General features: G+C 40.8%; 1 protein-coding gene across 1 annotated transcript; it reads left to right on the forward strand.

The window, feature by feature from the left end:
• Positions 1-85: 85 nt before the first annotated feature.
• Positions 86-11,399, forward strand: LOC124148789 (secretion-regulating guanine nucleotide exchange factor-like). The gene is made up of 10 exons (XM_046520079.2): positions 86-238; positions 1,993-2,122; positions 2,575-2,724; positions 3,852-3,931; positions 5,200-5,275; positions 7,273-7,368; positions 7,856-7,924; positions 9,076-9,243; positions 9,763-9,915; positions 11,070-11,399. The coding sequence occupies exons 1-10, from the start codon at positions 182-184 to the stop codon at positions 11,237-11,239; spliced, it is 1,149 nt and encodes a 382-aa protein (XP_046376035.2). The 5' UTR covers positions 86-181; the 3' UTR covers positions 11,240-11,399.
• Positions 11,400-13,726: the final 2,327 nt, after the last annotated feature.

The following is a 13,726-nucleotide window of genomic DNA, read 5'->3' on the forward strand; positions in this document are numbered from 1 at the left end:
TTTATGTGAGGTCTGTTCCTTTACTAATGAAATACATATCGTAACTCAAACTGAAAATGACAATTTCTAAAGTCACACGAGGGGGTGTTACCAGTCGATAGAACAGCCGAACGCGAGGTCACGAAAATGTCACCGCCTGTCAATAATCACCACGTGACAGACAGCACATGGAAGATGGGCTATGGCAGAGAGTTGGACGAGGGAGAATGACGGTTTGCCTCGTCGTGTTTATTCATGGGTATTGCACTACGTTTTCAAAAGCGTTATCGCACGTTCTTGTACGCTACAGACTCTTGTACACGCAACTGATAGCTGTTTTACCTGTCGGTGTTCAGTAAATGTGAATTTGAGCTTCAAAGTTGTAGCCACATGTTGCATTTCCTTTTGTTACCGGAAACCGCCATGCTCGCGAAACAGAATTTCAAATGTGTGAGAATGTAGCATGTTTGTGGCTTCTGCGTGAATAAAACTATCGATAACGGTGTGCCGTGCGTGTATAATTTCTGCTGTATTTGTGTCAGCGTATGTTCGATGTTGTCAGATTCCCAATGAAATGTTGTTCAATACCTTCTACTTACACGGTTGGCTGCATCGACCGTGTTGACAGTGATTGTGGGCGGAGTCTAACCCACGTTTCTTGATAGTTTGTGGTGGAGGCTTAATCTTGTTTACTTAAGTTACTGGCTGAAGAGCCCGACAAAGCTGAAGAGTATCGACCACTCAGTATCAGTCTTTGACAAACTTAGTACTTATGTTGATTGTTTCATTGTCTTCAATAAGCCTATTGTAAAGTCTTATGAGCTGAATTGTTTGAGAGGCATTTCTTGTGAGCCCTTGTCAAAAACGTAAGAAACTTTGGTTTCTACTCTTTGAGAGACATTTTAAGGTTAGACAATGTCCCATCCCATCCACCCCAAATCCTAGAGAACATGTGTGAACCATCTAGATCACCTGTCCCCATGGATGTGGAAACATAGGTTGGCCCACCTTCTGGCCCAGATCGAACCATCAGTATAAAAAGACAAGGTGCCAATTCTGTTGCTGTTGCCAATTCTGATGTGAAATCAGCGCTGTAGCTTATTTTGTATTCACTAGGCCTGGATGTAGGGGCAAGAAGTATCCCTGAAACATGGTTAGAAATAATAAAGAAGTTACCAATAAATGTACCAGTCTTTAGATTACTCAACTGAATCAGGTATTTCTTTAAATAGGCGGGGTACGTGGTCGGGTAGCCTAGTGGTTAAAGCGTTCGCTCGTCACGCCGAAGACACGAGTTCAATTCCCGACATGGGTACAATGTGTGAAGACCATTTCTGGTGTCCCCCGCCGTGATATTGCGGGAATATTGCTAAAAGCGACGTAAAACCAAACTCACTCACTCAGTTTAAATAGGCTTCAGTGTGTTGCATGTTGACTAAACTGGCAGACAGGCGGTGTGGGGATGACAGAGCATAATAATTACCTGAGTCCCTATGACATGTCCTGGAGGCAAGCGTGCCTTCTCTCTCTCCCTCTCTCTCTCTCTCTCTCTCTCTCTGCGGGCTCCACTTCAATTTATTAGATAAGATAATTTTGTTCTATGACAAAATGTTAGTATCTCGCATGCAGAGCTCTAGTACCAATAGTTGTGAGGGGGATACAACATGCAGTCAAGACAGACGCATTTGCATCCTTTCTTAAGTTTTCATGCATATAGGATCAGGGTTGAAATGATACATTGGTGCACCTGGTGCATCATGAGTTTTCATGCGATGATACAATACACGATACATTTTTTTCTGTAACAATACAAGATGATATACTTGCTGAAATAATCTACTCACTATTTGTTAATTCGTTTTTGTTGTCGTGCCAGAAATATGGGATCGGTTTGCCCTGATAATGTTGCTTGGTTTGTCAGAACCATATTTATTCTTGTGAATATGATCATTGGGATTTTTATGACTCTTTGTGAAACCAGCAATAGTTCTCACAATTAAATCTCGTTTTCAGGGTGCCAACAGTTATGGTCAGCTAGCCCAAGGACATAAAGATGATGTCCTTGAACCAAGGGAAGTAACTTGCGTGCCTGATGATATCCTCAGTATCTGTGGTGGAGGGGGGCACACGCTGGCAATAACAAGTGAGGAACTGCTTTGATGTCACCATTGTGAGAATGTCTTTGTGCATCTTGTATTTGTCCAGACCAGACACTTCAACGTGACTGGAGAACGATTGCCCCGTGGAGAAGTGTCTGGCTTCGATTCCGCACATCAGGACAATGTGTGAAGCCCATTGCTGGTGTACTCTGTGTTATTGCTGGAATATTGCTAAAAGTGGCATAAAGCCATACTCACTCTGACATTGGGAATTTTATTTAACTCATGTCTGGAGCAAATGTCATTAAAATTCCCAAATTCAAATTAACATCCTTTCCAATTTGTGATACTGTAGAAATGACAAGTTTTAATGCCTTTAGGAGACCAAATGATAAAGAGGAAGAGCCTTTGTTGTTTAAGATTAAACAATTTACATGCAAGGGGCACTTAGTTTGGAATTCCAGATCAATCCCTGATTGTACCTATGTTTTTGCAGGAAATGGCAAGTTACTTTCATGTGGATCTGATGAGAAAGGTCAGGCAGGTAAAGGTCATGATAAGACGACCTTGACATCTGTCGAAGAACTGGAAGATCAACAGATAATAAAGGCAGCAGGTGGTTGGGATTTTACCCTTGCTCTGTCTGGTTAGTATATGTGTATAAGGAGGAACAATTGCTTCTGTTAAGCACGTTAAGAGTCGAATATGCCTAATTCAAAACAAATTGAATGGAACGCTAGAGTTTATCTTACCACTACAGATGTTGTCAGCCTTGTTCCAGTACGATCGCATTGTGGAACAGAGCCCTAAAGCTTTCCATGTTGTCTTATGCAAAGGGTGGAAATACAATAAAATGATTCATATCCATGGTCTGTGGCAGGAAACCTTGACAGGCCTTGCATTTTGTGTATTGACCCCGGTCAGAGAAAGTTTAATCAACCCTGTGATACCAGGTGAGAGTTTGTCTGAGCACAATGCACCAGTCGGACGAGGCCACTGAAAGCTTCAGGTGGTCAGACTTGGTGACTTGATGTGTGTCGTACCCTGGTGGTCAGACCTCCTGACTTGGCTGATGTGTGTCGTACACTGGTGGTGTGGGACACAATTCATGTTATCAAATACTGGTTTGGACCCGTGAAACCTGGGTTGGAATAGGTCTTCAGCAACCCATGCTTGCCTAAGAGGCGACTATGATTTGGGTGTTAGACTCGTTGACTTGGTTGATGCATGTCATTGTATCCAAATTGCGTGGATCGATGCTCATGTCAGTCACTGGTTTGTCTGGTCCAGACTCGTTTATTTACAGACCGCCGTCATATAGCTGTAATATTACTGAGTGTGGTGTAACAACAAACAAACAAATACTGGTTTGTCTGGACCGGACCTGAGTATTTACATCAGCCGTCATGGTATGGCTGGAATATCTTGAGACTACGGTTGGTTGGTTGGTTGGGTGGTTTTAATGCTGCACTCAGCAGTATTCCAGCTATATGACGGCAGTCTGTGAATAATCGAGTCTGGGCCAGACAATCCATTGATTGATATCATGAGCATTGATCTACGCAATTGGGATCGATGACATGCATCAACCAAGTCAGCAAGCCTGACCACCCGATCCCGTTAGTCGTCTTTTACGACAAGCATAGTCGCCTTTTACGGCAAGCATGGGTTCTACCCCGGATCTTCATGGGCCTTGAGACTATGGCTTTATACAAGCATGATGAACATGGTAAAGTAAAAAGACCTTGACATCACTCTCCCTCTTGTCTCCAGTTAAAGGAGAAGTGTTTTCCTGGGGCTCCAATGCTTTTGGGCAGCTTGGATATCACACTACAAAGTCTTCTTCTATTCCCGTGAGTAGAGAAGAGATATTTGATCACATTTGACGATATACAGGAATATAACCGATATACAGGAATTTTGTACAGAGCTACAGATAAGCTGCGTATTTGCATAAAATACCCCCCCACCCCTCCAAATATTCAAAACCCAATGACTTTCAATTAACTTGCGTACAGAAATGCATGCATTAAATGAAAAACTCAAATGTATAATAACAGCGTGTGTAAATACCCAATGAAGCTTTTTCAGCATGCGTACAATCGAGCTAATATTCGAAACACAGTTTCGAGCTAATTTCCTTTCCAAGTCAAGCCTATAGTTAGAACCCTTATATACGTCTAAAACATTATTTATTTATTTTTGAAATCTCAAAATATTTTACTCATTAGAGGAAAAACCCAATAGAGTGATGAATAGATTAGTGAAAAAATATTGGTTACCCTATGAAAAATGTGATAACCCAATTTAAATAGAAACCTTTGAGTAAAAACTCTATTGCTCAAAAGGTTATCTGGAGTTTTGATTGTAATACAGCTGTTGGCAATACACATATTGCAATACAAACTTTATGTATCAATATTTTCCGTTACAGAAGAATTAATATATGATTATATAAATTATATCAACTATTGAGGCACTTGGATGGACTGGATTCTTATAAAAACAAGCACTTTGCACTGTTTACATTAATATTGCATATTTATAACCGAATAAGTAGCCTCGTTGATCCATTCCATCATAACCCATCTCACAATCTGAAGTCTAGATTATTGCGTGAAAGATCACCCTGTTTTGAGTTGTCATTTGTTCGGCATAATCATTTAAAGATTAAACCATCAGCCATGAAGTGTTATGGTTTTTATTTCCCCATTTGAACAGTACAATATGTTCACAAAGATTTTCTAGCCCCAATATGTATTGCACTGCAGTTCTCCACATTGTGATGTATGCAATCACAGGAGTCCGTATCTAAAAATAGACGCCCTCATGCATATTCATGAGGGTGTCTATTTTTAGATACGGACTCCTGTGATGCAATACAATTAATGTGTCCATACACCAACCCTTATACTCTGGACAAACCTTTTCTTTCTTCTTTTTGTCTTTGTAGGCATTTTAATTAAAGTCCTTGCCTCAGTTGTGAAAAATTTAAAATCGCGTTTTTTTTCTTTTCAGCACAGTGACTAATATGAGTGCTTTAAATTTGTTAAAAATTATGTGAGGTGGAAACAAAAACATCTTGTGTCATGTCTGAGGTTACTTGTTTTGTTTTATATAGATGGTGGTGAACATTCCTGGCAGGCCCAAAGTTGTTGATGTCTCGGCTGGTCTGAGACATGCAGTTGCCATCACAGGTAAGGAAAGTTGGAAGAAATTGTCTCAAATATTATTAATAATAAGATAAACATACAGTGTTTGCAGTGGAGAGCGTGGTTACCTGTTGATTTAACCACGCTAAATTGAATTTGGAATTGAATTCGCAGTACTATTCTAAAAATATTAGCTTCCATGATGCGGCCATCAAATCGGCTTTTCTAATCGTAGGAGGTTTATTGTGATTTGACAACCTCTGACTGACCAATTAGAATCAAGTAATTTTCAAATTCATGTTCAATTTTGATATCATGTTATGATGCCTTGCAATTTTTTAACATGTCGACTTAAAATTGTATAATGTATTTAGCAGTAATATTTATTAGAATAGTTATGATTAATGTGTATTTATGAGGACCCTAAATAATATAAAGACTCCTTGGCCTCATCCACAAAGTAATCTTATGTCAATGGCTGTCCATTGTCAGTATGGCTTGTAAACACAACCGTCCTCGATCACCCAAGAATACATATGCACATTTGCCAGTGTCATCCCTATTTTAAACCAATGACTCAGAGAATGGCCAAGTTCCACCAATGAGGGCTCAGCTTACATCGCACAAGCTACAGTTTATTATCCCTTGCTACGAAGTGTCCATCTGTCCTTCAGTCCTTCCATCCGTCCGTCACGTTTCATTCCCAGAGCAGAACTTAAAAAACAGATATCTTAACCATACTTGGCAGATAGATAGGTCTAGTGGTGAACTGGTATCTTTTAATAATTTGGGATTTTTTTAAAATTTGATTTTTGAGTTTCCATGGCAACAACTTTGACTTAGACTGAAAATGGCAGTAGTGGTCATTTCCGTAGTGCTAATGCCTTGCACACAAGCGTACATGTCATATTGGCGGGGGCTGTCATGTATTCACACATTTATACTCAGGAATATGCACGCTCGTGTGCCATGCCAAACACAACAGAACATGGAAGGAAGCCATCATAGTTTACTCAGACAACGCATCGATACATGACATCATCGTGTATTTTGGATATTGCGGGAAACTGTATCACACAAGATGTAAACAACTACAAGGAGAATACACTACAGGGGCAACATGCAATAGCCTTTTGGCTGTCTGCTTTGCACATTGTGAAACCCTACCACTGCCCGCCAACAAAGGTCATGTATGGAGGAGGAGGTAGGGTTTATAACCCATCACTCCTGCATGTAATCGTGTATGTTTGCATTCATGGGTAGTGGAAAACCACAGTGATGTGCATCAGGAGTTTATTGATGGAAGTAGAGCTGACATCACACAGCTCTGGGCTAAATAGGCCCCAACTATAGTGCAGGGGACTCAGGTGGCCTTAACGGGCGTGACAGTTTGCTGTGCGTGACAGTTTGCTGTGCAGAGCTGCGTCATTAACGCTTAGGTTCAAATCCCAGTTTCCCTTCTTGGTTTGTCAGCACCATACATGTAATCGTGGGTTACACCAAAGTGGCAGATATCTAGTATCTATACCACCTAGGGTTGTCCTCTGTCTTGATGGGGGGCATGGGTGGCTCATTTGTCTAAGGCGCCGCGATTCGCTGTACAGAGTTGCTTCCCTTGGGAACGCCAGAAATCTATGATTGTGGGTTCGAATCTCGGTTCGCCCTGATATGTTTCTAGGTTTGTCAGCACCATACCTGTGCTCGTGGGTTTCACCAAAGTGGTAAACGTCCGAGACATTCATCACTTCTGGCTTTCCTCCCACATTAAGCTGACACGCTGTGATATAACTGGAATACTGTTAAAAGCGGCATTAAACCCCAATCACTCACTCACTCACTCACTCACTCCTCTGTCGTAAAATAATTCTGTTCATAGTGGCTTTAAATCGCTCACTCAGCTCAAAAGAACTTAGTGTCTAACAATGATAGTTGCAGCAGGTGTTCCCACCAGGCCTGGCTGGATTAAAGTAGCTGTAATTATTGTAGCTGTTGAACATGTCCAGCCAAGATATTTTGAAAGAAAGTAACCTTTCTTGTTACAGAGTCAGGGCAAGTTTATACATGGGGTCAAGGTCGGAAAGGTCAGCTTGGCGTTCATCTGTCGCCTAAGGTGCACGAAGTTGATCAACCAACTGAAGGTGTGTGTTAATGGCAGTCAGTGTAAAGTGTTGCATGGATAATAGCACATCTACATAAAGGAAAGAACATTTGTTGAATTTTTGCCTGTGTTTAAGAATATGATGTGTCAGTCTTACATCTTCACGATAACATTACACCAATTGGTGTGGTGATTGTACCATGGTTTGGGAGTGTGGACATGAATCGTAAAATTCAATGTCTAACACTGTTGTGTTGTTTGTTTTTCACACAACGTATTATGGACATAAGAATGGAATTTCAGTTGTCAAGATAGACACAGATCAGGTTTCATACACTGATTTTATATTGTGAAGACACATGACTCATGCAGAAAACGAATAAATCTTTTGTATGAAATGAATGAATAATCATTTTAATCTTGTTAGTTAATCGACTTATAATAATATTAAGTGGAGCTCTTAGCAATGAATACAAAAACCTATTTTGGGTGTATTTTAAAAAGTGTTTTTTGATGTATTTTTGCAGTCAAGTTTCCAGGCAGTTTGTCAGCTAGACTTGCAGTGGCAGGGTCAAACCACACAGCGGTTCTCACCAGTATGTATTACATGCGTTTACTTTTGGTATGTTTGACGTCTCTTGTGTAAGGAGCTAACATTGTATGTGTTAAAACATTTTTCAATAGATGTTAGAAATGTTCATTTTCAAATCACACGATTTTTGTGACTCTTGGCTGACATTTTTCAGTCCTATTGATCTGCATTGGATTGTAGGAAAGGCAAGCCTAATAAGGGGAGATAACTAAACAATTACCTCCCTTTATTGAAATGCCTCTTTTCTCAGACTGTAATTGTTTCGTTAAGATGTTTGGAAAGGACAGTATGTTTTGTATTTTATACACAAGTGACAATCGTTGCCAATTATCCCCTTGGCCCCAAATTTATGAATTGAAAGTACTGATTATAGACAAGCTGACACACTGTTGACATGTCTGTCCAGACTGCTGAAATATAACGCCAGTCTGTCGGTTACTCTCTCACTTGGGTCCAGTCATATAAGCACTGCAATTTGCTGTGCAGAGTTATGTCCCTTAGAGTGCGGGATATTTGTGATCATGGGTTTGAATCCCAGATTTTCATAGATTATTGGCCTTGGTTTGTCAGCACCATGTACAGTATGCGCATATGGTTTACCAAAAGGGGTTAACATCTGAGGCATGCATCAAGCTGAGACCCTGTAGTATAACTGAAATACTGCACAAAGCTGCATTCAGCCCAACTCACTAAGGACCCCATGTTTCCAAGGCAAGGGTGTTAAATGACTATAAAGGTCCAGTTTCAACGCTTTCGAAACTAGGCTGGAATTCTGGAGTTACATTTTCGCTGGACTAACGATTCTATGCATAGTCCAATCAAACAAAGTAGACATCCGGCTCAGAAACAGCATGGATTTGGATGAGTTTGGTTGACTGCAGGCTTTGCAATGCATGTGTACCACCAACTGGGCATCGACATATTTTACACATCTTTTCATGTTATTAATCAAGATGCTCAAGTGATTTGATGCGAGGTGGAATCTGATTGGTCAATAGGAGGACATAGAAGGGATATGATTTGTAATAGACCCTGCGTTATGATTGAGCCCTGAAATTCCAGCCTAGTTCGACAAGGGTGGAAACTGAGTAGACTTTTGTTGTCTGTTGCCTCGGGAAGATGTAATGACCCTGTATTATGAACTGTTATCGCCAGGTACAGGTGAGGTGTGTATGTGGGGCTGCAACAGACATGGCCAGATGACCTTCAACCCAGAGACCACCTCCCAGCATGCATTACCACACCTAGTTCCCTCAGAAATGTTCGGTGGGAGAAGAGTTGTCTCCCTTCACTCAGGTTGGACCCATCTTGTATCGTGCACTGGTAAGAACTTTGCTCGTGAGTTTCACCAAAATGGTAAATGTCTGACCTGTACCACTCAGGATTATGATGTTTTACCATCGTGTTTAACATCCAAGACCTGAATCACTCCTACATCTAGCTGACACACTGTGATATAATTGGAATACTGTTCAAAGCAGTGTTAAACCCAACTCCACACTCACTCACTCACTCTATTTAGTAGACGTTTTTTTCGTATGGCATTTTTTCTTTGCTACATATTTATGTATGGGTCAGTAACATTTAACACTTTAGTGACATTTTAGTGTTATTGGTGATGTTATGTCTTTTGAGTTAATGGCCTCACGTAGAAAATGGCTTTCAAACATGATTGTGCTTTACTTTATTGAATGAAATGTTAAATACCTCTCATTGTAGAAAAAAGTTCTCTCTTTTTTTAAAATGTTCGTTATGTTATTTTTTCCCCTTTGGCCTGTCGACAGTTTGAAATGCCAGCTAAACGGCTGAATATTTTCTAAAGATGTTTCATTCTTGTTTCAGAGGATGGATCAGTATATACCTGGGGTCGTGCTGACTATGGTCAACTCGGGAGATCATGTGACAGATCACATGACTGGATACCTCGACCAGTCATCAGTTTGCAGAATAGTAAAGCTGTGACATGTGGATCTGAGCACAGCCTGGCCATTGATGGTGTGTACTCTCTCACCTGGAAATGAATTACACTTTGTCAGCAAGGGCTGAAAATGTTTGGGGAGAGTTGTGTCCCTTAGCCGTGCCAGGATCGGCTGTATGTTGGTTCAGATCTAGATTTGCCCAGGGCACTGTTCCACAAAGCGATCTTAGCGCTACGACTGTCATAAGCCAGTGTTAAAGTATGGGTTGGTTGGTTTGTTTTACGCCGCACTCAGCAATATTCCAGCTATATGACAGTGGTCTGTAAATAATCTAGTCTGGACCAGACAATCCAGGTATTGATATCGTGAGCATCGATCCACGCAATTGGGATACGATGACATGCATCAACCAAGGCAGCCAGCCTGACCTTCCAATCCCGTTAGCCGCCTCTTACAACAAGCAGGGGTTGCTGAAGAGCTATACTATCCCAGCTCTCCACGGATTTTAAGTATGGCAGTTACGATCACCTTAGTACAAAGATGGCTTTGTGAAACGGGGTCCTATTTATGATCCTTGGTCAGTTAGCATTCTTGTGCCTATTAGTCTCATCAAAATGGTACACATAGATTTACAACCTTCATCCCAATGGAACAACTCCATGTACGTTCTTGTTGCGTTCTAGTCTTGTTGCAACAGTTACACGGGATGGTGGGGTAGTCTAGTGGTTAAGGCGTTCACTTGTCATGCCGAACACCCGGGTTCGATTCCCCACATGGGTACAATGTGTGGAGCCCATTTCTGGTGTCCCCCTGCTGTGATATTGCTGGAATATTGCTAAAAGCGGCATAAAACCAAACTCACTCACTCACTGTAACAGTTACACACGTTAGCTTATCCTGACTCATAATTATTGCTTGTCTCATCTCATTTCCGAAAGGAAGTGCAATAAGTATGAGTCAGGATAAGTATATAGAAATTATTTCTTCAAATGCATTTTTGAAAACTTTGGATTTGTTTCTGGTCATAAATTTCTGATTTTGAAATCTTTGACCTGCTGTTCTTTAGGACATCTAAACAACCACATAAAATCATCATTAGTACATGGCCCACTTGCCTGAACTATTTCGGTAAAGGCGAATACAGATAATGTTTTTCTCAATTTGCTCTTGCAGCGTCTCCATGTTGATAGGCTGTGTTTTGTGAAAATACCCAGATATTGTGTGTTTCAGCGGACGACCATCTTGTGACGTGGGGCTGGAACGAACATGGGATGTGTGCTACTGGAGATGAAGTAAATGTCAAGGTTCCTCACAAGGTGGCAGCACTGAATGACAAGGAAGTCGGTCATATTGGATCTGGCGCTGGACATAGTTTTGTGATTCTTGCAGGAACGCCTTGATCCACGTTGCAGGAACGCCTTGATCCACGTTGCAGGAAAGCCTTGACCCATGTTAAAGGTACACCTTTATTCATGTTGCCGGAAGGCCTCGATACATGTGAAATTCAAGATATTAGAACAAAGGTACTGTGATATTGAATGGACTGTCAACTGCTTTGTGATTTTCATTCCACTGTGCATGATATTTTGTTTAGTATTGTTGATGATGTAAAACACAGGACAATCGGCGATACATGTGAAGTGTTGAAACATGTGATAGTGCGTACACATCCACCAACATAACAACAGATATTATACCTCACCACAAAGTGGAAGGGGGATATAGGAATGGGTGCTGTCCGTCTGTTCGTCCGTCACGTTTTGTTTCCGGAGCAGAACTCAAAAACCATGAGAGATATCTTAACAAAACTTAGCACATAGATTGGTGTAGTGGTGAACTGTTGCCTTTTGATAGTTTGGGATTTTTGAAAAAAATATTTTTCAAGTTTCCATGGCAAGAACGTTGACTTAGACTTAAAATGGCAGTAGGGCTCCTTTCTGAAGCAGATCTTGAAAACCGTACAATATTTCTTCACCAGACTTGGCACATAGATAGGTAAGCTGGTGCCTTTTGATAGTTAAGGATATTTGAAAACTGTACATTTCAAATTTCCATAGCAACAAGACATGTCATATTGGCAGGGGATATGAGTATATCATACTTGTTCTGTTTTGAGAAGTATGTTGGAAATTGTTCAAATTATCTACAAACATCTTTCCATGAATTTGGAAAATCCTCAATTCTCAATGGTCAGTCAGATGTTTCAAGTTGTATATCCATCTCTGGGTGAAAACCCCACAAGCTGAAGACCTCTCTTATCTCTCAGGGAAGATGGTTTGATGTGGCCAAATCTATCTTACTGCCATGTTTATCGTTACCACAGTTTGAATACAAACTTGTATGTCGCCAAAGTGCCAAACGACAAGTGGTTTATGTTTAGTTTCTGTGTACAAGGGTGGATCAAGCAATTATAAAAGGGAGGGGTCCAAAATATCAAAATCCTCAGTCTTTACTACCTACAGTTTTCAAAAGAACTGAACCCCCCACCCACCCCCTCTGGATCCCCCTCCCTCTGGATCCCCCTATGTTGTATCACGTACATCTGAAGTAAAAAGTGTACCTTGCATGATGCCGTTTCGCTGTAAGGCGCTTGAATTGCAGTAATTACAGAGATCAGACAGACAAGCACACTGTTGCCATGATGGGGTATACCGTATTCGACGTAATAAGCGCCCTGCTCTAATAAGCGCCCACGGCGACATTTGCTAATATATTGGCTAGTGAACAATCCCAATCAGCACCCCTTCCGATTGATCAATGTACGCAAGACTTATTTATTCGCGCATATTACGCACTCGTGTGTTACATCACCCTTAATTATGGGCAATTAAATTCTTGAAAAATATATCTGTCGTATGTAAACATTTCAGGATGTTTGCATAAACCACGAAATTTACGATCTTTCAACTCAAAATAATATTCTGATAAGCGCCCCCTATTTATAATTTTGAGAGCGTCCTGGGCGCTTATTACGTCGAATACGGTACTTCTTCCTGAAGTACACTGCTGTAGCCCACTGCTGTAGCGGGCTACATACAGAGCTCCAGATAAGCTTTTGGTGTTGTGGGTATTTTACCCATGCATATTAAAATCATTGGGTATCAGTAATTCTATCTGGGTATTCAAATGTCTGTTACCCACTAGTTTTTACACATGTGGGTATTTAAGTTAAATATTTAAAAACACTATTCATCCAGTCCCTGCAAACTGGTGTCATGTGGGTTCGAGAGCTTTATAGGACTCAAAAATACCACGATACTTCCACAAGAAAGTGTGATGGCAAATGATCATGATGTAACTGTCATCGTGGAGTTTGGCAAAGTTGACGGAATGCCCATTTATAATTTCAAAATAAGTTGCTGATTTGCTAATCGAATACACAGGGTTACTTCACAATATTTTGATGATCCACACAAGTTTTATTTTTGTAGCGTATCTGTAATATTCGTTGCGTATTTGATACGTTTGGATTTTATTTAACTGCGTATTTCTGCATTTCTGATGCGTATTTTACGCAGATACGCAGCTTATCTGGAGCTCTGACATAGTTATTAAAACCTCATTCACCAATAAAATCCCAATATTTTACATGTAAGAGTATGTTTATCTCTGAATTGACACTTGGCATATGCAGTGGAACCTTGTTTATCTGGACGGTACTGCCCCAACTGAAGTTGTCCAGATTAACAAGTTGCTGTTAAAGAGTAGTGTTGTTAGTATATATGTGGACTTTGGGCATGCCAGAAACGCTTGATTGTGGTTTTGAATCCTGGTTTGCCCCGATATGTTTCTTGGTTTGTCGGCACCACTCTGTGCTCGTGGGTTTCACCAAAGTGGTAAACGTCTGAGACCTGCATCACTGTTGGCTTTCTTTCCATATTAAGCTG

This window comes from Haliotis rufescens, unplaced genomic scaffold (assembly GCF_023055435.1).
Source record: "Haliotis rufescens isolate VD_foot unplaced genomic scaffold, xgHalRufe1.0.p SCAF_6, whole genome shotgun sequence".
NCBI classification, from domain to species: Eukaryota; Metazoa; Mollusca; class Gastropoda; order Lepetellida; family Haliotidae; genus Haliotis; species Haliotis rufescens.

Bases quoted from the DNA above. Each gene is read 5' to 3' on its own strand.
- LOC124148789 (XM_046520079.2), top strand. From the start codon at position 182: ATGGCAGAGAGTTGGACGAGGGAGAATGACGGTTTGCCTCGTCGTGTT. The intron at 239-1,992 runs GTATTGCACTAC...TCTCGTTTTCAG, and splicing joins CTCGTCGTGTTTATTCATGG to GGTGCCAACAGTTATGGTCA. The intron at 5,276-7,272 runs GTAAGGAAAGTT...TTCTTGTTACAG, and splicing joins ACATGCAGTTGCCATCACAG to AGTCAGGGCAAGTTTATACA.